Source organism: Castor canadensis, chromosome 17 (assembly GCF_047511655.1).
Source record: "Castor canadensis chromosome 17, mCasCan1.hap1v2, whole genome shotgun sequence".
In the NCBI taxonomy this organism is placed as follows: domain Eukaryota; kingdom Metazoa; phylum Chordata; class Mammalia; order Rodentia; family Castoridae; genus Castor; species Castor canadensis.
Genome location: NC_133402.1, coordinates 55,386,305 through 55,411,934, shown reverse-complemented (window position 1 = coordinate 55,411,934; position 25,630 = coordinate 55,386,305). Strand labels below are relative to the sequence as shown.

At 46.3% G+C, this 25,630-nt stretch overlaps 1 protein-coding gene across 1 annotated transcript in view; it reads left to right on the top strand.

Annotated features, from left to right (window-relative positions):
* Positions 1-11,887, top strand: part of Slco2a1 (solute carrier organic anion transporter family member 2A1) — an 83,217-nt gene extending 71,330 nt beyond the window's left edge. The window contains exons 11-14 of the mRNA XM_020165714.2: positions 2,083-2,246; positions 5,691-5,755; positions 8,950-9,073; positions 9,805-11,887. Coding sequence (XP_020021303.2) covers positions 2,083-2,246; positions 5,691-5,755; positions 8,950-9,073; positions 9,805-9,925 — 474 coding nt within the window. The 3' untranslated portion in view covers positions 9,926-11,887. The remainder of the gene's footprint in view (positions 1-2,082; positions 2,247-5,690; positions 5,756-8,949; positions 9,074-9,804) is intronic.
* The last annotated feature ends 13,743 nt before the right edge of the window (positions 11,888-25,630 follow it).

The following is a 25,630-nucleotide window of genomic DNA, read 5'->3' as shown; positions in this document are numbered from 1 at the left end:
ACACTTGTGTTCAAGGCCATGTGTCTGCTAGCCTCCCACGGGGGCAGCCTACATTCACTGTACTCACATGGTGAGGCCCTATCTATCCCTCTGGGAGCACTGTGGCTCCAGACCTTCTGGTGTCAGCAAACTCAAGTCATTTGTTTAGTTAGTTAATTGAGAACACTGGGCACAGCCGTAGTGCAGAGGAAGTGGAGCCTTCAAAGTTCTAATCTCACATGGTTTGCATTCTATCCAGTAAGTACACAGATAGATGCCAGAGAGAGACTTAATGGGCCTCCCTGAGGAGGTGACATTAGAACAGAACCAGCAGCAGAAGCAAACCCATGAAGAGCTGGGAGCAAAGCATTGCAAGTAAAGGAAATGTCCAGTGCAAGACCTGGGGCATGAATGCCCTGGACGAACTATAGGAGGAAAGAGAAAAGGCAGGTGGGTCCTGAGTGAGGTGTGTCCCACCCAGCAAGGCCAGCCAGTGGGCAGGGGCGAGAGCACACAGGCCAGACTTAGGAGTTAGGGGCTCTTTGTTTTGAGAGCAATGTAATGTCTATGCTTTGCTACCAGAAGATGCACTGCAGAGAGAAATGTACCTGACCCCTAAAATTGCATGGGCCAAGCTACAGCCTGCTTATACCCTGCTTTTGGGTTGGGGGAGAGGACAAGGCTGCTTCCCCAGCTCCCTGTGGGAAAAGAGTTTGGCAAGGAATTTGGACAAGAGGCTTCCTTAGCTACTTTCTAACTGGCAGAGTCTGCGGTGGCTTCTGTGGTTTTCTTATCTTATTTACTTACCTCTGATTCATCTACTTCCAGAAATAATCTTGACAAGCTTCCAATAATAGCATATGTACATCAAGATAAAAATCTATTACTAAAATATCAAGGACAAAGTAGTAAATTATAAGGGGAAAAAATCCCTATATGTTAAAAATCCAGACAGCAGTACTGTATGCAATGTATTTCTGAGTTTCCTAGGAGCCAAGGTCAAAAGGGTGTATCCCTTTCTACCACTTTTTTCTTTCCACTGTCTGGCACAAGTAAGGGTACCAGCTCATTAGTTCCAGTGCTGGAATAGTTCTAACTCTTCCATTGTCATAGGCTGGGCCATCAGAGACTCCAGGGAAGTGTGTGAAGATCACCAGATGAGCCATGGCCACCAAAGTGAGGTGTACATCAGAACTGAGCCACATAAACTCCATCCGTGAGATAGGACTCCTCTGAATCCTTTATAGAGTAATCTCTCCCAGGCAGGACACTTCTGCAGAGACTGACAGATGCAACACTTGGGTGATTCCCTTGTGCTCCCTCTGTTCTGCTGTCTACACATTTGCATCATCCCTACAATGAACACACAGACAGTACAGACAACAACCAACAACTGGTACAGCCACCACAGCTGGCCAGCCCAAAGGCGAGCCCTCCCAGACCCCACGCTCCAAGCTGAGGGGACCATGCTAGTGGTGGGATAGTGAGCATTCAAAAGTGGGTGTGACTGTGGGAGCCCAGCCCACACTGGACTGGGACAACTTGGAAACCCTCCCCTGGTTCCTCTCTCTTTTTTTTAAATGATACTATAGTTTGAACTCAGGACTTTATGCTTACTAAGCAAGTGTTCCACTATGTGAGCGACACCCACGGTTCTTTTGCTTTAGTTATTTTTCATATAAGATCTTGAGTTTTTGCATCAGCCTGTCTCAGACTGTGATCCTCCTACCTCTGCTTCCTGAGTAAGTAGGATTACAGGCATGCACCACCATGCCTGCCTTGTTCTTTTCTTTTGTTTTGTTTTTGAGATAGAATCTTGCTAATTTTTTTTGTTTGCCTGAACTGGCCTTGAACTGCAATCCTCTTATCTCTGCGTCTTGGGTGGCTGGGGTAGCAGGCATGCACCACCATGCCTAGCATCCTTGGTCTCCATCTCCTCTTCAGTCTCCATCCAGGCTCTCTCATTCCCTGGGACTCAGAGGGTAGAGGATTAAAACTTGATGGACTCTGGCAAGAGCTGGTGCAGATGTTTGAAGTGTGCAGAGCTGAAACCATGACAGTGGTTCTCCTCCCACCCCTCTTGCCCTCTCTTTCCTCTTAAAGATCTATTTGAACTGCAGCTGTGTGACTGGGGGAGCTGCTTCAGCGAAGACAGGGTCGTGCCCCATTCCCTGTGCCCACTTCCTGCTCCCGTCCATCTTCCTCATCTCCTTTGTGGCGCTGATAGCTTGCATCTCCCACAACCCGCTCTACATGATGGTTCTACGGTGAGTGGCACTTCTCGGGGACCAGGGCTGGGCTTCTGTTTCCCCACACTTCTCTTTGACATTACACCCTAATGCCCCCTTCTCTTTTCTCCGCCCTTTCCTGGTCTTCAAAGTCCCTTAAACAACAACATGCAAGTGGTTCCTTTGGTGATAAAAGAGCACAGGCCCCATGCTGAGCTCCTCATGGCGTGTCCTTGCTCAGTCCCCAACACCTGTGTGACTCTGTGTCTTCTGCTACCTCCTTTCTGTACATTGAAGGTCAAACCCGTCCAGAAGGGCAGAGCCCAAGGGGAGCCACACCTCAACAGCAGGCTGCCTGGGTCCATGTTGTAGATACACCTGTAGATGCCCTTGATTTTTTTTTTTTTTCTTCTTTTTTTGGGACAGCACTGGGGTTTGAACTCAAGACCTCACCCTTGCTAGGCAGGAGCTCTTAACACTTCAGCCACTCTGCCAGCCCACGTTGTTTTTAAATTCTAAAAGAACAGAGAGGAAGGAAGAGAATTCAAGGCAGAAAACTGAGGAAAGTTCCAGAAATAGAGTGAGGGCTATGGAAAAGGCCCAAAATGAGAAAATCCCAGGATGTTGGGAACCAGGACCTAGTGTTCCAGTCAGAAGGGACAGGCTGGCCAGATTGGGGGACCAGGAGTCAGGGAAGGAATTCTGGCTGTCAAGTGTCCCTGAGGTTTTCATAGGGAGGGTCCCTTCACCTCAGTCTCCAAAGAACAGTGCCTGTCACCTTGCTTCCTCCCTCCTGTCCTTCCCGTCTCATGCACAGAGAGGGAGATACACAGGATTTTGAACCCCAGGGTCAGGTTCAAAGTCCCTGCTCTGCCTCATACTCGCTGAGGGCCCTTGGGTGCTGCCTACCGTCACTAAACCTCAGTTTCATCATTTATGAGGTGAAGATAATGATACCGACCTCAGAGAGTTAGCATCAGGTCAGTTGCTTTGCAAATATAAAATGTCCTACTTATTAGTTAATTATTACTATTGAACAAATTATAATAAATTGCTAGCAAGATTTCTAGCACCAGTTTCCCTCAGAAGGCTAGGAGACAAGGAAGGAGCAGAACTAAGACTGTAACTCAGTGGCAGAGTATTTGCTTAGTATAAGTCTGTGAGTTCGATTCCCAGCACCACACAAAGCAGCAGCTATTTGTGGACACTGGGGTTTTTTCCTATTTCAAGTTCGCCCCCAAGTTGGCACCCAAGTTGTTGTCACCATTTCTGTTTGGAGGATGCTGACAGAAGATAGGAACATCCTGGGTCAAAGACCAAAGATTTCATTGCAGCACAGAAAACAGAATAACCTCCATGTTGTTTATCTATTCCTCAACCCCCAAGTCCCACAGAAATGACAAGGACAGGCCCAGGAGTGTGCTTTGCAGGCAGTAAGTTTATGTCAGAACAAGGAACCCTTGTTGTGGGCAGTGAACAAGCTGTTCTTGTTCTAGACTCCAACTCATGCCTCAAAGCTGCTTGTTGCAACCCTGAGAAATGGCCCAGGAGCTGATGTTGGGGACCATGCATCCTTAGCACACTCAGCAAGAATGCATAAGGACGCTCAGAGCCCATGGCAGGTGGCCTTCCCCAGCACCACTGCCACCCTCTTCTCTACTGCTACCCATCCTACCCAAGAACTGGACTTTTCACCTAGAGCACTTCATGGGGTTCTCTTCTTGCACTCTAGACCAGATAGTGCATGGTGGACCCTGTGACTCAGCGATAGATGTACATGAGGCCATGAAGAGGAAGGGAGACGGGGAGAGAGGGGGACTCTCATCCAGAGTCCCTAAGCAACAGGGAAAGAAGGCAATCCCTATTAGATTGCCTCCCTGAGGATTTCTGTCACACCCCAGCCATGAGAGATTGTGGAAAACAGAGCATTATTTCAACCACAGGATGGGATTTTCTAGAAAATTTCTCCTTTCCAAGACTGGTCAGGGTCTAGGATGAAACTGGAGAGGAGACCCAGGATCCCAAGATGGTTTAAAAGCTAAATTGTAGTAGGAAAGAAGACAGAATAGGCCTTCTTACTGCAAGGAAGAGGAGGCTACAGTAAGTTGGTCGGTACCCCAGGCAGTATTTCTATTAGTCCTGGCCCCAAGCAGGCATGGGAGCAAAGGCCAGCTGAAAACGTGAAGGGAGAGAGAGTGGCCATAACCCCGCACTAACTCAGGGCCAAGTGGGGGCAGAGACCAGAATGGGCCTAAGATCTCAGTCAAATGCCTAAGTGTCACCTTAGCTGAGAATCTGGAGGGAAAGGACCAAGACAAGGAGGGCACCCATTATGGATGGGGCCATTGGGGCATCTGTGGGCAGAAAGGGAGCATCCATTCCATCAGGATTCGAAGCCCTGAGGAATCCCAGCTGGTGCGCTTTTCCCCTGTCTACAATCCAATGCGTAGTTCCCTCACTGGGCCATCCTCCAGGGGGTCTGGAAGAAGATTCTTCTCCCATTTGCTAGCAGGACTTTGGTAGTGGGGGTGAAACACATTGTGTGTAGAGATCTGCAGATTGCTTCTGCACTCCCTCACTGTCCCCAGACGATCATCCACCCAGGATTGTGTGTGCTAAGAGCAGAGAGGTCAAGACAGGTGCCTCTGCAGGCCAGATCCCGGCTCCTCACCTTGTATGTGAGGTGTCCTCCTCCTGGCTCCACTCTGCAGCTGGGATGGCAGGGCATCCACCTTTCTCTGAACCTCCTCCCTCAGCCAAAACACACTTTTCCCTCTTGAAGGAGGAATCATAGGAACAGGACCAGCAATATTAACTGCAGGACCTGGGGCAAAAATTATTAAGAATTTCAACTCAGCCACAGCAGAGTATCAAACCACACATGGGCTTTCTGAAGGTGGAGTCCTGCACAGCTGCTCAGGTCATGTGCCCACAAAGCTGGCCCAGGGCAAGAAATTCTTTCAGTTGTGCACAGAAGCCAGCAGCCCAGAGGCCCTAATTACAGCAGAGCTGTCTTTTCCTGCTACAAGACACTGTGTGGGAATTGTTCAGACCTGCTGCTATAAACGCCCCGCCAGCAATCCTTCTCTCCTCGTCCTTTCTCTTCTATCCTCTTTCTCTTGAAGTGGGCTGTGCACAGTCCTGAAAGCCATATAGAGCAGTGATTCTTCAACTTGAGCTTGCTTCAGAATCTGTGTCTCCTGTGGAAACACAGATCACTAGGCCCCACCCCCTGAGTTTCTGTCTATTCTCAACAAATCCACACACTAGATAGACATAGGGCCTGAGACTCTGCATTCCTAACAAGCACCCAAGAACTGCCACTGATCCCAGGGACCGTGCTCTGAGAACCATGGACACAACAGGAGCATCCAGCCGGTCAGGCCACATGAGGGTTCTGACCTACTCTGAGTCTCGCTGGCCCCTGACCAGGCCATGGTACAGCCCTGTGTCCCCGACTTGAGTTCCTGTTTTCCTTTGCAGCGTGGTGAACCAAGATGAAAAGTCATTTGCCATCGGGGTACAGTTTTTACTGATGCGCTTGCTGGGTAAGTGACTAAGAGCCCCGCTCTGAAGTAGTGACCCTGGACCATATGTGCAGGATTATGGGGAGCAGACAGGGCTGGGGGAAGCCCCATCTCATTTCCCCTGCATGGACAGGCCAAACTCCATGAATGATATCTCTGATTGCTTGAAGTTAGGAACAGGTTCCTTCTGTGGTATTAATTCCAAACCACAATATGCAAGAAGGATGAAAAGTAGACACAGCTGGTTGTACTAAAGAGTTAAAAGCAGGTATTTTTTAATCTGTCTCCAAGAATTCACCGTAGGAACAAAACCTTGCATTCCTGCCCCAGACAGACGAGCAGCCCAGCTCAGCCCTGGCTTCTTTCCCATTTTGCAAAATTTATTCCCCCTATCGCTGTTCAGGGAATGTTTCTTCTGTGCGGGGTCCTCTGCCTGTGAATCCAGCCTGTCCTGAAACAGCCGAGGGCCCCCTGGAAGAATCAAGCTAGGCACAAATGGTCAGCAGTGTCCCACAGGGATGGAGAGCTGCCCATGGGAGCAGAAGGCACCCATTCTCCCTGGTGCATGGATTTTGGGGTGGGGGCACATGCAAGCCTTTCCTCAAACAGCTCATGCAAGGCTGCTCCTTCTTGACACATTCATGTACTATATTTAATACACAGTATTAACAATGGAGACCCTTGCAAAGACAGGTAAACAGAAGCAAAGGGACTGAATTCAACTGAGGACTTAGTGTGTGTGAGCTTTAGTGGGCAGTGTGGCAATTTCAGGGAGAGGGACATTGGTTCCTATCAAGGTGTACTTTTCAACTTTAAATCCCTGAAGAGTTGAAACTGGAGTTTTAAGCCAACTAAGGGGATACCACTTGTTAAGTCTTGCCACTTGCCCCAATTAACCCAAATAAAGAGATGAATAATGGTGAAGGTCAGAGAAAGGAGATTTAATTACTGTAACACGGACATGCTACTACAGGAGGAGCATTTCAGAGGAAGAGCGGGACAGGGAAGAGATGTCTGCATACTTGTCAAACAGTCTTAGTGACAGGTGTGTTCTGGTGGTCATAGGAGGTCATGGTTATAAGTAATCAGTTACTCATTATCTCAGGATTGGCCAGGCAGGACCTTGTTACAGAAGAGAAAGTCATTGAAGTCTGCCAGGGGAATAGCTTTGTTTCCTGTCCTGTGGAGGTTCTGCTGATCTTTCCTTGGTGTTTCCATTGTAAAGATGTTATCCATCCTTCCTGTCCTGTCCTTCCTGGAAACCAGGAAAAAACCAGAAGAGAGAGAGAGAGACTCAGAGTAAAGGAGGCACGTACATAAATGGAGGCAGAGATGCCAAGGAACCAGTGCTTTTCAGCAAAAGCACCTGTTACAGAGTTTGTTCTGCCTAATTACCAGGGGTCTAGTCATAGTGGCACCTTCCCCTGCATTGGCTTTCATCGTCCTTTCATGGTGTACTGATGATGTCTTTCCTTGAGATAGCTGGAGCTGGAGCCTTTGCAGGGCCCAATCCAACCAGACGAGGAGTGAGCCAGGTTTTTTTTGTTTTTTTTTTCATTAGTTTCTTGACCTCAGGCCACTTGCTGCTTGTATCCTGGTTAAGTACCTTTGAGTCTTTTTACACCCTGACTCTTTGGCCTATATTATAAACACAGAGGAAACAGAGCACCTGTCCTGGCAGAAGCTCTGGTGTCGTCATAGCTCCTTGTTTTCATTAGTTAATCATCTATAACTCAATTATATCTTGCTCTAATGCCTCTTCTGGGAAGGACAGCTTGCATTCCTCTCAGCAGCTAAGGACAGGCTCCAAAGAGCCCTGCCCTGCTTTTTTTCAGTGATCTTGAAAATAACCACTCTGGCTGCATGTGGTGGTGCACATCTGTAATCCCAGCTCTAAGGGAAGCATAGATAGGAGAATTAAGATCCAACGTTGGTCCCAGGCAAAAATTCGAGACTGTATCTGAAAAATAACTAAAACCAAAAAGGGCTGGGGTGTGGCTTAAGTGGTAGACTGCCTTCCCAGCAAAGCCTGAGGTCCTGATTCAAACCCCAGTACCTCAAAAAAAAAAAAAAATTGACCGCTCTTTCACTGTTCAAAACACCTACTGCTTTGATTTTCCATTTAAACAATGTGTGAGCACGATTAGCAAACCCAAGCCAGAGGGATTCCACTTATCACTGAAGAACCCAGTTCCACTCTGGGGTACAGAAAAAGATTTCCTATTGAGAAACTCCAGTTGGTTTACAATTACCTACTGGGATTTAGTTGAAAAGTTTCCTGGACTTGTTCCTATTCGGGAAGCATCACTGGATGTCAATCCCTCTGGACAGTTTCTGTCCCCTGTTCACCTGGAGACTGGGGAGTAATCAGAGGCCTTTGGAAGTTTCTCACTCATGGATGGAGCCACAAGTACTGTTTTGCCTCTTCCTTCCCTCCAGAAGCAGGGCCCTGAGAGTCTAGGAGGCACCATGGTTCTGAGATGGGATGGCCCATCCTCAGTTTACATCCTGGACAAAAGTCTCCCTGGCCCAGTGGCTACCTAGAACTTCTCTAATGACTCAGAGCGTGGGGTGGGAGGGAAACCTTTAGAATATTCATCAGGCAGTAAGGCATTGCAACTGCTGGGCCAGGCCTACCACTCAGCTGCTGGGAGGTTAGGGGGTTGGGTCCCGGCTACAAGCAACCAGGTTTTAGGTGGCTTCAGGCGGTGTTGTCTAATACAGTGGGAGGCGGTCTGGAGTGGTGGAAGAATGAGGAGTCTGAAAGTCACTCAGTAAACCATGGTTCACTGTCCAGCCCTGAGCCCTCTTGACTATGTAGGCGAGCTGGCCAGTGTCATTTCTCTGGTTACTCTGAGGACCTGTGATATTGTTGCCCTCAAGAGCCAATCTCCACTTGGGACCGACCTGGAATATGAGAAATACTCTGTATGTCGGAGTTGGCATCCATGTGACTCTGTGACTCATTCTGCACTGAAAGGATGGCCCAGGTCCCTTTATCTCCTAAGCCTCCTGGTGAAAGGGAAATTCAGGCCTCACTGACAGCTTTCTGTTTTCCCAAGTCACTGTGACTCTGAGGGTGGGGCAGAGGCGTTCTCACATGTGGGAATCGTGCAAGGCGGGGACAGGGCTTGGCTCCCCACCTCTGCCAGGCTCCTCTGCCTGCAGCTCCGTGTGACCTTGGCTCTCTGAACTCTCTTCCCTGCTGCTGCCAGCCTGGCTGCCGGCTCCAGCCCTGTACGGACTCACCATTGACTACTCCTGCATCCGGTGGAACAAGCATTGCTCAGGGAGGCAAGGGGCCTGTGCCTACTATGACAGTGACGCTCTCCGGGACAGGTGAGGGCCCCACCGGAAGCGTGGGATCCCAGCAAAGAGTGGTTGTTTGCCTGGTGGCTGTGGAAGGGGCTATCAGGCCTAAGGGGCCATGGACAGGGAGCAGGGGCCACCATGACAGGCATATCAGGGGCTACCAGGAGCCATCCGGGAAACAAGACCCAGGGTCCGCACTGAGGTAGGCCCCTGGCATGCTGCCCCTACAGGCCCACAGGAGGGGCAGCAGCAGAACGAACTTTGCCAATGGGAAAGGGGTGGCTGGAGTCTTAAGGTAGAGGCTGTAGCTGTGGAAAGATGTCAAGCCTGTCTCCCACTGCCCTACCATGACACCAGGCAAAGGAACAGAACAGGGGAGTTCAGCCTGCCTCTGAAGCCATTTGTGTGTCACAGAGTTTTGCCCCCTCCAGCCACCTCACCTTGCCCTTATTATACCATTCAGAAAGATGGGCGGGGGCCGGAAACAGTGTGGGCAGGTAGGGAGGGCAGGAGAGGACAGCAAGAGGGAAGCCTCTGGAGGGCTGAGGCTCTCTGAAGTCCTGGCCACTTCCCAGGAGGTATATATGCTTTTGAGTCAAAAGAACGAAGAAAGTGACTTCGACCTGGGTGGTGACAGATTTTCTGAGTGGTGAGCCACGCACTCCCTGGGCCACTGTGAGAATGACATTCTTTTTCCTGGTGGCCCTAGACCTGCAGCGTCCCCCACCTCACCATTCTGTTCTCTTCCTGCCCCCCAGGTACCTGGGCCTGCAGGAGGGCTACAAGATCCTAGGCACACTGCTGCTCTTCTTCGTCGGCTGGAGGGTGAAGAAGAACAGGGAGTACAACGTGCAGGAGAAGACTGCAGGCCTCATCTGACCCTTGACCGGACCACCGCCCTGCCTCTGCCACACCTACCTGTATTTACTAATGTTAACACGGCTTTTCCTTTCTGGTTTTTTTTTTTTTTTAAATAAGAAAGAAAACCCCAGTCACCATTTGCCTTTCTGGCCTCCTCCTCCTCCTCCTCCTTTTCCTCCTCCTCCTCTTCCTCCTCCTCCTCCCACAGCCTCCCTCATGGTTTCTGAAGGCCAAAGAATACCAGGGCTGGGAAGGCCCAGAGTTGGACAGTTGGGTCTTCCCTGGCTCCTTGGAAGGGATCCTCACATGCCTCTGCTCTTCTCAATACTGGGTCCTCAAACAAGAATGTCCACTGAGGCAGCCCCTGCCTCTTACCAGCCCTGTGGGGGTACCCAAGTGAAGTGAGAAAAGGGAGGTACATCATCCTTGCCAGGTGACCCAGCTCTCCTCTGACTGCCCACACCGGAAGAGAAGGGGTGTGAGGGGAAGAAGAGGGTGCACTAGAGGAGAGGGAAGTTTGCTGCAGCTCTGTTTGCCTCTGGATTCACCACAGCAAGAAACCCAAAAGGGTTCCTTGGGTTCACCCTCAGATCCTCACTTCCTTCTTCCGGAGGCCCATCTGGAGCTGCCATACTGGGAAGATCAGCTCTCTCCATAACCCAGTCTCTGGCACTAGAGCCAGAACTACGAAGCCTAAGGACGGGTTATCCCAACACTGCCCAGGTGAACCCAAGACCTCTCTGCTCTTGGATTTTCATGTGTTTATCTCTGCCTTTCTGGGGTTATATTTCAATCTGAGAAAACCATACAGAGTGAAGACCCAAGGAGGGCCTGTGAAGTGTCCTAATGCCCAGTCCTCCACCCTCACATTGGGGACAACACCCCCTCATCTCAGAGTCATGGGGAAGGCCCTCCCCACCTTTGCCTGGGAGGACATAAGATGGACTTCTCTGGCTGGACTTCAGCCTGTGTACAGGGGAATAAAGGAAGACACTCTGAGATGCCAGTCCGGCAAGTGATGAAACAGAGTGGATGTTACCTGTCACCACACTGGGTGTCACCAGCCAGGTTGACTGTCCTACTTTCAAACAAGCTTGTGTTCATCAATATTGTCTCAGCCTCTTGTCACTACCTCCAGGAAGGTGAGTGGCCTCTGTGAGTCTGGGCTGGGAGACATGGCTGCTATGTGACAGGTTCAGAGGTGGAAGCCCTAGAAGGAGACCTTTCACCAACAATGGTTCTGTTTACTAGAGGCTGACTTTGTGCTCTGCAGTGCTAGTACATGGTTCTTGCAAAGAGCTTCTCTCCGATCTTACCTCGCCTCCCTCCAGTTACACTAAGTCTTCTCCCACAATTTGCTTGGTGGGCAGGGTGGACAGTCCATGTCAGGAGAACACCCATCACATGCTTGTCAAGCACAGCAAGTACCCAAAGATTAACAAAAAGGATCCTGACTATGCCATCCGTGGCCCCACCAAACTGACTCTTGGTGAGACAGAGCTCTGGCTCACCATGTCCTGTGGACCAGCTGGACACTGGTCATTGCCATGTGTGACCCTGAGTGCCACACCTCTGGGAAGACCCATTCCAGGAGCCTAGTAGAAGCCACTTCTGGAAAGGTCTCAAATGGTAGAAGCCAAAATGTCTGTCAGTGGTCAAGCTGCTGTGAGACTGAAATCTTTTGAAAGCCATGATCACAGACAAAGTCACCAGCCTTATTTCCACAGATCTCACTCAGGAAGGGAGACTCCATGCAATCTCAGGACCAGTTTCAGCATTTGCAATGGTTCTGCTTGGAAAATTAATTCCTGCGACTAACCCTGGTCTTTCTTGCTGCAATTTAACCAAAATTCTGAAGGTTCTGCCTTCGGTTATCCCTGTGAACATTGAATGCCGACCTTCAGGTTCTGGAAGATTGGCTGCCCTCCCAAACCTTTATTCTATTATATTGCTATTAATATATTATAATTTTGCTATTGATGTAACTTGGTCATGAATTTGTGCTGTTATGTATGGCTATCAGAGAGCAGACAGAGCCTGCACCTTCTAGACAGAAAGTACCCATTGCCACAGCCCTCAGAGGCCATGGTCAAGGGCATTACAGGTAGTGCAATTGTCAACTCATCAACCTGCAAGACAGCAGACACCAGGCACTTCTTGTTCACTTAGTGAATTTCTCCAGGTCGCTATCAAAGGCACATGGGGCTTGTCCTCTGCCTTTGAGTTTATGTCCAGTGCTATTGGACATGCACAGTTATGTCCACAACACAAAACAATATCATAGTAATACCTAATCACTTAGTACTGCTCAGTCAATCTTTCCTCTCAAATGCCAGCAGGGGACATAATGGCATCACTTTCATTTCAATTCCAGAGCAAAGCTCAACAAACTTCTTGAAGAAGTTTGATGCTGTAGAAAGTGCTGTTAAAATGGTGATTCCAAGCCAGGCACTGGTGGCTCACACCTGTAATCTTAGCTCCTCAGGAGGCAGACACTGGGAGGATTGTAGCCCAGGGAAAATATTCGTAAGACTCCATGAACAGAAAAAGCTGGGTGTGGCTCAAGCCCTAGGGACTGCCTAGTAAGTCCCAAGCCCTGAGTTCAAAACCCCAATACTGCCAAAAATTGTAGATCCCAATACCCTTCAATCAACCCAGGAGTGCATTTTTGTGATTTTGATAGGGGACCCAAGGGTCATCTTTTTGCTGGCCCCTCTCGTGAGGTGGTTGTGGGTTGTCCTCAAACCCTGTGTGGTAGGTCACCAGTGCAGAAGAGCCTTGGGAAAAACCATCTTGACTTAGGCCACCAAGAAATGGCTATACTGATAGATCTTTGGTACATTCAAACATGAGTGAAGGAGACCAGGATGGGTGGACCCTGTGACTCAGACTTCCTGGGTGGCTGCAACCAGGAGTGAACAGGCATGAAAAATAAGCCAAAAGCTCATATTTATATGAGGTCCTCATCAGTACTGAGGAATTTCCATTACACAACTTAAGTGTGCAAAATAATGCCATAGTTCTTGAATTTTAACATAATCAAATCAGTTAGACTTGATGTCAAGCCCTCATCCTGCTGATTGGAAATTTAACATCAGCCATTCATGGCAGCACTCAGAGTCATCCCAAGCCTATGCACTCAAGGTCACTGTAGGTCTTGGGTCCCTTCCCAGTCTGAGGCCCCCTAGTGGCTCTGCCTCTCCCTGCATAGGCAGATCCAGGGCTAGGATCACCTCCCTGGGCATACCTACAACTTTATCCTCCTTCCGACCCTAGGAAGCCCACCCATCTGCTCCACCCCATCTCCCTACACAATCCATACCCATGGGGAGGAGCAAAACAGCCAGGAAAGGAAGGGTCTATAGGGACTTTTTGACTCCATCCTTCTTGGAATAAGAGATGAAAAACTAAATGAGAACCAAATGCCATATCTCTGTCAATTACCCTTTGACCCAAAGTCTTCTAGAAGGATCCTCAGTGTCAGCCCCAAGATGGTGGTGAGAGTAGTCTCAAGGTCTCATTTGAAAATGAGGAATCAGAAAAGAAGGAAGTAACCATGTGACCGACTCCACACAATAATTGCTCTGGCAGTTGTCTCACCTGCTGTAACCCCATCTCCATTCTGAAGTGGGTGGGGGAGACTTACATAGTGGAGAGGCCCCCTCTTTTCCTGCTGAAGCTCACTGGCCTGTGGAAAGAAGCTAGAGGAATCACTTTAAGGCAGTGTAACGTGGGTGATGGAGGTGGGAGACCAGGTAATATTTCACTAAATCACCCTCTAGTCAAATACCTATTCATTAAACAGGGCCCACTTGGCCCCACTGCATCATGAAGTAAAGGAAAGTTGTGGAGAAAGGGACAAAGATGAAAGGTTTTGAGAAGAAAAGGCCCTGAGAACTCTGCACACAGACAGATCTTAATGGACACCCCATCTGGTGACAGGTTAGCAGATTCTTGCCTATGAAACAAAGCGATATTAAGATTTTCTTCAAACAGTCTCAAAGATGGAGAGATGCAGTTTGGGGCCTGAACCCAGTTAGTATCAAATTGATATTAAAATATGATACTACAGATTCCAGAGAGATTGGCAGTGCTCTGTGTGTGTGTGTGTGTGTGTGTGTGTATGTGTGTGTGGAGTGTGAGTGAGTAGGGGATGGGGGGGAATAGAGAGGTAAAGACAGAGAAACCTCACAAATCCTGGAGAAAAATCCTGTCTTTCACAACCATAGGAACTAAATGCCCGGGGAAAAGGTCCTCCTACTACCATTAGTGTCAGATTCATTACTTTTTCTGTCAGAAATAAACAAGTATGGCAGAAGCCCTAGGCAAATCATAAATGGGAGGAAAACCTTTCTCCCATGATGCATCCTGCCCATTTATGTACACTCCATCCCATTCCCACTCCTGCAGCAGGGCCACAGGACACAGGGCTCTCCACCTTGCTGAAGTCCCTGCCTCCCTAGGCACCTGCTACACTTGGATGACAATAAACACACAAAGTTTGTTTCAGTTTGCCAATCCATCCATTCGTCAAACAAACGCCTTTAATCAGTGAGTCACTGAGGACAGGCCTGACCATACTTCAGAAACATACTCACCAATCTCAGACACACAATGCAACACAGATTTATCTCTGGCTCACCCTAAGTTCATGGCAGATCTGGATGACTCTGCAGGGCAGTGGCTGCCCAGGGCGGCTCAGTAAGCAGACTGCTTGGACCCTGAGGTGCCAAAATTGACGGGGCAGGGAAGAAAGCTGGGAAAGGATTGCCCTAGTAGGTAAGTGCTTCGATCAAAAGAGAACAAACACCTGTCTTGGCTTCCCTGGCCAGAACTAGTAGCATGGCCGCTGTCTAACTGCCCTGCAGGTGGGGAAGGATAACCCCGTGTGCTCAGAAAAGAGAAAAATCAGACATGGCTGAATGCTAGAATCCTCAGTCGTGCAGGAGACTTTCCAGGCAGAGGGAACAGGCAAAGGTGTGAGGAGGCAGATGAGCCCGCACTTATTCTGAGAACTCACTGCCCCAGGACCCATGAAGAAAGCAGTGTAAAGAGAAGGGTCAGCTTCAGGCTTAGAGGACTCCAGAAGGGCCTTCAGGAGGCCTTTCACACCAGGCTATGAGGAGTGGGGCCAGCCTGGTCCTGGCTCCTAGGTAGGTGCTCATGCCTACCTCTGCCCTCTCACGCCTGGAAAAATGACCTCAAAATCCAGCCAGCCAATCCCAGGAATGAATTCCTAGCTCAGAATACTTGCCTCGAATCACACTGAGAGGAGTTCCTGAGGGGCTATGGTATACCCTAAGGAACAGAGAAGGCATCCTGTCAAATGCTCCCTACACACACCACCTCTCCCCAGAAAACTGCCAGGAAGCCCCACCATGCGAGAGCTCGAGCAGCTGCCAACAGCCAGCCTCCTTCTTGGGAGCTGGGCAGTGTGGGAGCTGCTTTATACCCTTCTTCCGTCCCTCTCTCATCTTCTCTCTCTCTTGCTCCCTCTCTCCCGCTCCAGGGATGGAACTGAGAGTCTCAGACCCCAGGCAGAATGGGGTAGCTATTTTAAAAGGGCTTTTGAATCAAGCTTAGTGGATCATGCCTATAATCCAACATTTGGGAAACAGAGGCAGAAGTTACATAGCAAGACCCGCCCTCCCCTCAAGAAAGTATAAGGACTTCTATTTAGGCCCTCAATTTCTTTTTCTTTTTCTTTTTTCTTTTATTCATATGTGCATACAATGTTTGGGTCATTTCTCCCCCCTCCCCCCCACCCCCTCCCTTACCCTCCTCTGCCCCCTCCTTCTCCCCCCCACCCCCTCACTACCCGGCGAAACTATTTTGCCCTTATCTCTGATTTTGGTGAGGAGAGAGTATAAGCAATAATAAGAAGGACCAAGGGTTTTTGCTGGTTGAGATAAGGATAGCTATACAGGGAGTTGACTCGCATTAATTTCCTGTGCGTGGGTGTTACCTTCTAGATTAATTCTTCCTGATCTCACCTTTTCTCTAGTTCCTGGTCCCCTTTTCCTATTGGCCTCAGCTGCTTTTAAGGTATCTGCTTTAGTTTCTCTGTGTTGAGGGCAACAAATGCTAGCTAGTTTTTTAGGTGTCTTACCTATCCTCACCCCTCCCTTGTGTGCTCTCGCTTTACCATGTGATCAAAGTCCAGTCCCCTTGTTGTGTTTGCCCTTGATCTAATGTCCACATATGAGGGAGAACATACAATTTTTGGTCTTTTGGGCCAGGCTAACCTCACTCAGAATGATGTTCTCCAATTCCATCCATTTACCAGCGAATGATAACATTTCGTTCTTCTTCATGGCTGCATAAAATTCCCTTGTGTATAGATACCACATTTTCTTGATCCATTTGTCAGTAGTGGGGCATCTTGGCTGTTTCCATAACTTGGCTATTGTGAATAGTGCTGCAATAAACATGGGTGTGCAAGTGCCTCTGGAATAACCTGTGTCACAGTCTTTTGGGTATATCCCCAAGAGTGGTATTGCTGAATCAAATGGTAGATCAATGTCCAGCTTTTTAAGTAGCCTCCAAATTTTTTCCAGAGTGGTTGTACTAGTCTACATTCCCACCAACAGTGTAAGAGGGTTCCTTTTTCCCCGCATCCTCGCCAACACCTGTTGGTGGTGGTGTTGCTGATGATAGCTATTCTAACAGGGGTGAGGTGGAATCTTAGTGTGGTTTTAATTTGCATTTCCTTTATTGCTAGAGATGGTGAGCATTTTTTCATGTGTTTTTTTGCCATTTGAATTTCTTCTTTTGAGAAAGCTCTGTTTAGTTCACTTGCCCATTTCTTTATTGGTTCATGAATTTTGGGAGAATTTAGTTTTTTGAGTTCCCTATATATTCTGGTTATCAGTCCTTTGTCTGATGTGTAGCTGGCAAATATTTTCTCCCACTCTGTGGGTGTTCTCTTCAGTTTAGAGACCATTTCTTTTGATGAACAGAAGCTTTTTAGTTTTATGAGGTCCCATTTATCTATGCTATCTCTTAGTTGCTGAGCTGCTGGGGTTTCATTGAGAAAGTTCTTACCTATACCTACTAACTCCAGAATATTTCCTACTCTTTCCTGTATCAACTTTAGAGTTTGTGGTCTGATATTAAGATCCTTGATCCATTTTGAGATAATCTTGGTATAGGGTGATATACATGGATCTAGTTTCAGTTTTTTGCAGACTGCTAACCAGTTTTCCCAGCAGTTTTTGTTGAAGAGGCTGCTATTTCTCCATTGTATATTTTTAGCTCCTTTGTCAAAGACAAGTTTGTTATAGTTGTGTGGCTTCATATCTGGGTCCTCTATTCTGTTCCACTGGTCTTCATGTCTGTTTTTGTGCCAGTACCATGCTGTTTTTATTGTTATTGCTTTGTAATATAGTTTGAAGTCAGGTATTGTGATACCTCCTGCATTGTTCTTTTGACTGAGTATTGCCTTGGCTATTCGTGGCCTCTTGTGTTTCCATATAAATTTCACAGATTTTTCAATCTCTTTGGTGAATGTCACCCCCAATTTCTTTTGATCTATAGGTCCATCAATGTACAGACACGTCCAAAGTGACCTTGGAGATGCCAGATAGGAACAAATATTCTTCTAATCGTTTGCCCTCCTGGCACCTCATAACTGCCAGCTTTCAGAAGAGGAACTGGGGTGTCCAACTGAGGCAGAAGCTCTCCCCTGGGTTCATACTTCAGACACAGGGGAATCCCAGAAAGGCTCTTGAAGCCCAGAGCGTGCTGAAAGCTCAGGATACGCCAGGCGTCCTTGGTGACCATCCTCACCTGCTCCTCTAGTCTGCAGGGCAACCCTCTGGGGTGCCATCACCGTGCCCTTTGACCTGCAGGGAACTGGGGCACCGCTGGCTGCGCTCAGGCTCCCTTGCTCCGGCTTCGCCCGCCAGGGGGCGCTGCTGTCCGCGCAGCGCGGTCCTGGCGCAGCCGGCCAGCAGGGGGAGCCAAGGCTGAGAAAGCGCTCAATGCGCACCGTGGGCGGCCGCCCCTGACCAAGGGCACGTGCGGCAGTGCTGGACCGGAAGGGCAACTGCTGACACCTGCGCCCAAATGCAGGGGAATTCGAACTCCCCATTTTTCTCCCCAAACCGCCTTCACTGAATGGCATTCCAGTCTTAGGTGAAAAAAAAACTGGAGACACTAGGAGATATTTTTTGAATGAAAAGAATTAATTTAACTCTGCTTACTGTTCAGTGAGTTTTGACAAGTGTGTATCCACGTTCAGCTGCCACGTTATCAAGGAACAGAACATGTCTGTGACCCCCAGAAGCTGTCTTGACCTGGCCTGGTGGCTCATGCCTGTAATCCCAGACACACGGGATGGGGAGAGGGGGAAGATGGAGGTTTGAAGTCAGCTCAGGAAAGAACTTTGTGTGACCTCATCACAACAAACAAGATGTGATGTGTGTGGTGGTGCACATTAGAATCCCAGCTACAGAGAAGCCATATATAGGAAGGTTGAGGTCTGAGGCAAACCTGGGCAGAAAGCTTGAGACCGTATCTGAAAAACAATTAAAGCAAAAAAGGAGTGGGGCTCAAGTGGTAGAGTGTAGGCCCTGAGTTCGAACTTGGTACCATCACAGAAAAAGAAGCTGTCTTGATGCTCTTTTGTGTACAGCGCCATTTATGCTCACCTCCCACCATGTCCTCCCTCTGTCCAAGCTGCCACTGGCATGCTTTATTTCACTATAGGTGAACTTAACCTTTTCTAAGATGTCACGGAACAGTATCACGCAGTGCGTCCTCTCACACGCCCACCGGGCGCTCAGCACCTCTGGGATATTAGCTGTAGCTGAGGCTGAAAGCATAAGTAGTTCATTCCTTTTCATTGCTAGGTCGTTTTCCATTGCACGACCTACTGTAATTTGTCTATTCATGTTTTATGAATAAAACTGCTATGCAAATTTATGCCCACGTCTTTTGTGGCCCCATGTTTTCATTTCTCTTGGGGAAATATCTAGAAGTAAAAATTGCTAGGTCAGAGGCTAAATACATGTTTAACTTTAATAAAAAACTGTCTGTGCCCAAAGTCATGGCATTGAATATTTGCCACCAACAAGCAGAAGTCAGCCATCCTCTTGAAAAACTGGTATTGTTAGTTTTTTTTAAATCAGCTATATCAAGGTTTAATTCATATTCAACAATATCCACCCATTTTCAGTATTTGGTCATTTGTTCTATAAACGTATACATCCAAATGACTGCCTTACCCAATTGAGAAATAGAACATTTTCTTCTCCCTGGTATGTTCCCTCCTGGCTTTTTATGTTAGTGGGGATTGAACTCAGGGCCTCGTGCATGCTAGGCAAACATTCAACCACTGAGCTACTCCCTGGCCCCTCGGTGTTCTTCAGTCAAACTCCCCTTATGGCCATGCCCTAGGCCCCAGAGACCACTGGCTCAATGTCGCTCATTCTCAATCATTTTGCCTGTTTTAAAGTTTGATGTAAGTAGAATCTTAAGTACATCCTCTTGTCATAATGCTTTTGAAATTCATCCTTATATTGCACGAATCACTAGTTCATTCCCCTTCTCCCTCATGCAAAATGGGTTTTAACTTCATAAAAGAAATTGAAGGTCATGACATTTGGCACAGGTTAGTCATAAAATAGTTACTTCAAAGAGCTTACACCCAACAGTTCATCTTCACCTATTTTACTACTCCTTAAATAGCTAACAAAACATGCAGTTTTAAAAGCCACATGTTTGTAGACTGAACCTAGTTTTGGATTGTTCTTAGGATCACCTGTTGAATCGTCCAGAATATTCATGGCTGGTCTCTTAAGTGGGATCATCTAGGTTTCTAGGAAGACTCCAATGAGTCTGCTTTTTCCACTTTTCCCATGTAGAAGTTACATGACAGTCTGAAAAGTGAGCTGCCTTACCATCCTAGGCTTGGCTAATTTTCCAAAGGAAATTTTCCGTTGGAATTTTATTGAGATCATGGTAGATTAATGCGCAGTTGTGTGAAATCAGGCAGAGAGACTCTTTGTTTTGTATCATTTTATAAAAGTAGAGTATAATATCACAACCAGGATACCCACAGGAAGCCATCCACCTTTCCTATTCCGATTTCCCCAGTTTCACGTGTACTCATTTGTGTGTGCATGTGTTTAGCTTTGTACAATTTTACCACTCAGTGGGTTCCTGTGTCCATACCACGTGGACAGACTGAACAATTCCATCAGCAAAAGGATGTTTGTATGTGTTTATTTATCTATATCTACTCCTCAGCCTTCCTGGGGCCATTTTGTAAACACATCTGCTTCCCTTCCTCCTCCTCCCTTGGCAACCTGTCCCTGTCCCTGGCAACTACATTATCCTCTCCTCATTTCGGAAATTTTGCCACTTCAACAATGTGAACACGTGAAGTCACAGAGGACACAGTCCTTGGGCGTTCACCCAAGTTGCACGAATCAATCGATAGCTTATTCTTTTATTACTGACTGCAATCCCATGGCATGATGTGCCAGTGTTTAATCATTCCCCTATCGAAGGACACCTGAGCTGATTCGAGTTTCAGGGGAGCATGAATAAATAGTTGTGAATACTCTGTTCCTCTACAGGTTTTTGTGTGAACAGCTTTCATTTTTCAGGGATAAACATACAGTAGTGTGATTGCTGGCTCATGCCACTGCATGTTTAATATTTGGGGGTGTGTGGCATTTGAACTCAACACCTCACACTTGCTAGGCAGGTGCTCTACCACTTAAGCCATTCCACCAGCCCTTTTTGGTTGGATATTTTTCAAGATGGGGTTTTGGGAGCTATTTGCCTGGGCTGGCCTCAAACTGCGATCCTCCTGATTTCTGCCTCCTGAGTAGCTAGGATTACAGGAGTGAGCCATGGCTCCCAGCTGTGAGTTTAATAGTTTAAGGCACTGCTAAAGTATCTTCCAGAGTGGCAGTACTGTTTTTGCATTATCACCAGCAATGCACTGACCCAGTGTCTTGACATTCTTGCCTACCTGTCATGTTGTCACCTTTTTTAGCTCTGCTGTTCAGATAGGTATGTAGTAACAGCTCATTCTTAGTCTCATCTCCTTCTGGAACTCCAATTAGCCAAATTGGGTGACTTCATACATGACACAGCCCCCTGTTTCTTGCTGTTCCACACACAGAATAGTTTTTATTGAGCTGTCTTCAAGTTTATTTTGTTTTCTTCAGTCACTGCCTGCTAACCCACTGTTATGACTATCCAGTGATCTATTTTAAATTCAGTTTTTGTATTTTTAGTGGTTAAAAAATACTATATGACTCTTTTTTATGAATTTAATCTGTCTGTTGAGATTCCCTGTTTACTCATTAAGATCCTATTTTCTTCAATTATAAGGATAGATTTTCCTGTAATTCTTTGAACTTATTTATAATAGCTACTTTCACTTTTCTGTGTGCTAAGTCAAACACCAGAACCATTTCATGGTCCATTGATCTTGGCTGATTTTATTTCTGGACTTTGCTCACATTTCCCTTTTTCTTTGCTACTCTAGTTACTTTTTAGTATATACTGGGCATTATGAGTGATATGTTGCAAAGAATCCAGATTCTTCTATTGTCTTTTTCCCCCAGTGTTAGGGATTGAACTCAGGGCTTTGTGCATGAGCTACACCCCCAGCCCTCTGCTACTGTCTTCTAAAGAATTTTGATGGCTGGGCACCATGGCTCACGCCTATAATCCTAGCTACTCAGGAGGTTGAGATCAGGAGGATCAGAGTTCAAAGCCAGCCTGGGCAAATAGTTCACAAGACCCTATCTTAAAAAACCCATCACAAAAAGAGGGCTGATGGAGTGGCTGAAGATGGAGGCCCTGAGTCAAACCCCAGTGCTGCAAAAAGAAACAGAGAGAGAAAAGAAAGAAAGAAGGGGGTGGGGAAGAATAGGAAGGAAGGAAGGAAGGAAGGAAGGAAGGAAGGAAGGAAGGAAGGAAGGAAGGAAGGAAGGAAAGAATTTTGATTATCATTTTACCAAGTAGTTCAGGTCACCTAGTAGAGGCTTAGTTTTATATACATTGTGAGGGCAAACCAGTAAAAACACCAAAAATAGTTGTTGAACCCTCTAATTAAGTGGGACTCAACCTCTAAATCCTATCTCCCCTAAAGATTTCATTAGAAGTTGACTAGAGACTTTTAAGGTAGTTCTGGAGTAGGTTTGATCTACGACATGTTCCTATCCTTCCCCCTGATAGTTCTGGAGCTGTAAAACTCTGCTGCTCCATCCCAGCACATTAAGGCTTTGTGGAGTATAAAACAGAGATCAGGGAACTAGGTGGTGTTTTGGTCACAGCTGGTCACCTCCTGCACATCTGCACCACCAAAAGGAGCTTTCTGTGGTTCCTTACTCATCCCCACCTTTTCAGAGTGCCCAGGGAAGACCGACGGTAAAGAATATCTTGAGAAGCTGGGTGCCAGTGACTCACACCTGTAATCCTAGCTACTCAGGAGGCAGAGATCAGAAGGACTGGGATCCGAAGCCAGCCAGGTGAAGTAGTTTGAGAGACCTAATCTCAAAAAAAAAAAAAACCCACACAAATAGGGCTGGTGGAGTGACTCAAGGTGTAAGCCCTGAATTCAAACTCTAGTACCAGAAGAAAAGAATATCTCAAGAGTGTATGCAAGCTCCATGTGAGTCTGGAACTGCCACTTATTCTAACTGACACACTAGACCCAATCCAGTCTTGAGGAACTCGCTAAAATATTGGTTGAATGAGGTCTGGTGGAGAGATTCAAGTGACAGAATGCCTGCCTAGCAAATCCTAGCAAGTGTGAGGCCCTGAGTTCAAGCCCCAGTACTGCCAAAAAAAATTTACATTAAAAAATATATATATCATTTCAATTGGAGGCATGGCTCAAGTGGTAGAGTGCCTGCTTTGCAAGCATGAACTGAGTTCAAATCCCAGTCCCACCAAAACAGCAAAAGCAAACAATCAAAACTATTGGCTGAATGAGTTTTTTACCCAGGTGGACAATGGCTGTGTCTTCCATGCCCCTCAAAGGTGAAATGGTTTGTGTGTCTCCTTTCTCCGTGGTGGCTTGCAACCTCAACTGTCAGATGGACTCATGGAAAGTCATGTCTTTGTAGCTTCTCTGGGCTTCTTGTTTTCAGAATGAGAGCAATGTTTTCTGGTGGTATTTTTCTTCCTGAGAAGAAGTGGAAAACCTCAGGAATGATCTTGTATATAGAGTAAAAGCAGCACTAACCACAACAAAGATAGATAAATGGCATTACGTTCAAATTAAGGTTTCATAAAAACATCAGTGAAAGGGTAAAACAGCACTCTGAAGAAGAAAAACAACTTGTATAATAAGCAAAAGCGTTGTATCTGCATAAAACTCCTACATGTAAGTAAGAAAAAGATACACTGATAGAGAACTAAACAACAGAAACTTCACAAAAGAGGATATCCAAAGAGCCAACAGGTACATTTAAATGTGCATAATCTCAGTCAATAAGAAAATGAAAATTAAACAGTGACATGATTCTTCAATGCTCTCATCAGAATGGTTACATTAGAAAGACTGATGATACTCAGTGTTGGAAACAAGGGTTGGGGGCAGCTCAGTGATGGGGTGCATGCTTAAAGCCTTGGGCTAGGTCCACACACCCCAAAAAGAATATGCAGTGACAGGAACTCTCTTCTATTGCTAGTAGGACCATAAGTTGGTATAATCATTTTGAAAACATTGTGCATTTTCTTCTAAAGTCAAACACTTGCATGTCATTTGATCTAGAAACTCCACTCCCGAGCTCATAGTAACAAAAATGTATATATATGGCACCAAGAGACATGCACAAAATGTGTCCTAATAACATCATTCATGACAGCCCCAAACTGGGAACCCCACCACATATACACAGACACACATCGTCGACTTATAAAGGAGCTGTAGGAACCATGCATCATTGATGAATCTTACATCTTGTTTAGTGAAAAACTAAAACAGCAAAGAATAGATCACTCAAAGAGTCCAAAAATGAGCAAAATAATACTGTTATAAGTTTTTAAAAAAGAGAGAAGTTAAATTTGGAAGGAGGGAAGGCTTTATTACTTGGAGGGAGACTTCTTTGAGTGTAGTAATGTCTTATTTCTTGAACTCATGGTGGGTACATTGTTTGGTCATAATTCATTTATACTTCACACACTTCTGTGCATTATACCTCACAGTATAAAATGTTACAGGCCATATGTGTGTCTCAGTTTGACACTATTGTAAGTGCACCATCAACTCAAGGATTTAACAGAGTCATCCTTAAAGAAAAACTCATACCTAATATTTGCTAGAGATTTATTTAGGGGTTTTGAGTCATTTTAGATTAAAATCAACACTCATGGTCTTATTATACAGTAGCATACTTACTACCTGTTAAAATAAATGTTTTTGTGTTAAAATGTCCTCAATTAGAAAGGATTTCCGATTATAAAACTTTTACCAATTTGCCTTTACATTTATGGAGTGATTTGAATGAAGACTGATATTTATTGTGCCCTGCAATTTATTTTAACAACTGATGGCTTCATGCCAAAAGTCTGATTTTTTTTAACTTAATAAAATAAAGGAAGGTGACTTTTTTCTTCTTTTTTCTTTTAGTCTGCACTGATAAGCAGGACAAAAGTACGTGGGATGGAATTGAATTATCAACTTTAACACTCAGCATAAATTGTAATAACACTTTAGTCTTTATTGTTTGAAACTCATCTAGAACTGAAAAATGTTATAATTAATAGATTTTTATGCCCCCAAGCCCCTGTATCTGTTTGTCCTCTCTCATCAGAGTACAATATTTACTTCTTTTTTTTTTCCATTTTTCTTTTATTATTCATATGTGCATACAAGGCTTGGTTCATTTCTCCCCCCTGCCCCCACCCCCTCCCTTACCACCCACTCCACCCCCTCCCTCTCCTCCCCCAATACCCAGCAGAAACTATTTTGCCCTTAATTCTAATTTTGTTGTAGAGAGAGTATAAGCAATAATAGGAAGGAACAAGGGTTTTTGCTGGTTGAGATAAGGATAGCTATACAGGGCATTGACTCACATTGATTTCCTGTGCGTGGGTGTTACCTTCTAGGTTAATTCTTTTTGATCTAACCTTTTCTCTAGTACCTGTTCCCCTTTTCCTATTGGCCTTAGTTGCTTTAAGGTATCTGCTTTAGTTTCTCTGCGTTAAGGGCAACAAATGCTAGCTAGTTTTTTAGGTGTCTTACCTATCCTCACCCCTCCCTTGTGTGCTCTCGCTTTTATCATGTGCTCAAAGTTCAATCCCCTTGTTGTGTTTGCCCTTGATCTAATGTCCACATATGAGGGAGAACATACGATTTTTGGTTTTTTGAGCCAGGCTAACCTCACTCAGAATGATGTTCTCCAATTCCATCCATTTACCAGCGAATGATAACATTTCGTTCTTCTTCATGGCTGCATAAAATTCCATTGTGTATAGATACCACATTTTCTTAATCCATTCGTCAGTGCTGGGGCATCTTGGCTGTTTCCATAACTTGGCTATTGTGAATAGTGCCACAATAAACATGGGTGTGCAGGTGCCTCTGGAGTAACAGTCTTTTGGGTATATGCCCAAGAGTGGTATTGCTGGATCAAATGGTAGATCGATGTCCAGCTTTTTAAGTAGCCTCCAAATTTTTTTCCAGAGCAATATTTACTTCTTAAATGAAAACTTAATTGTTAACACATAGTTTAATTTTATACACACAAG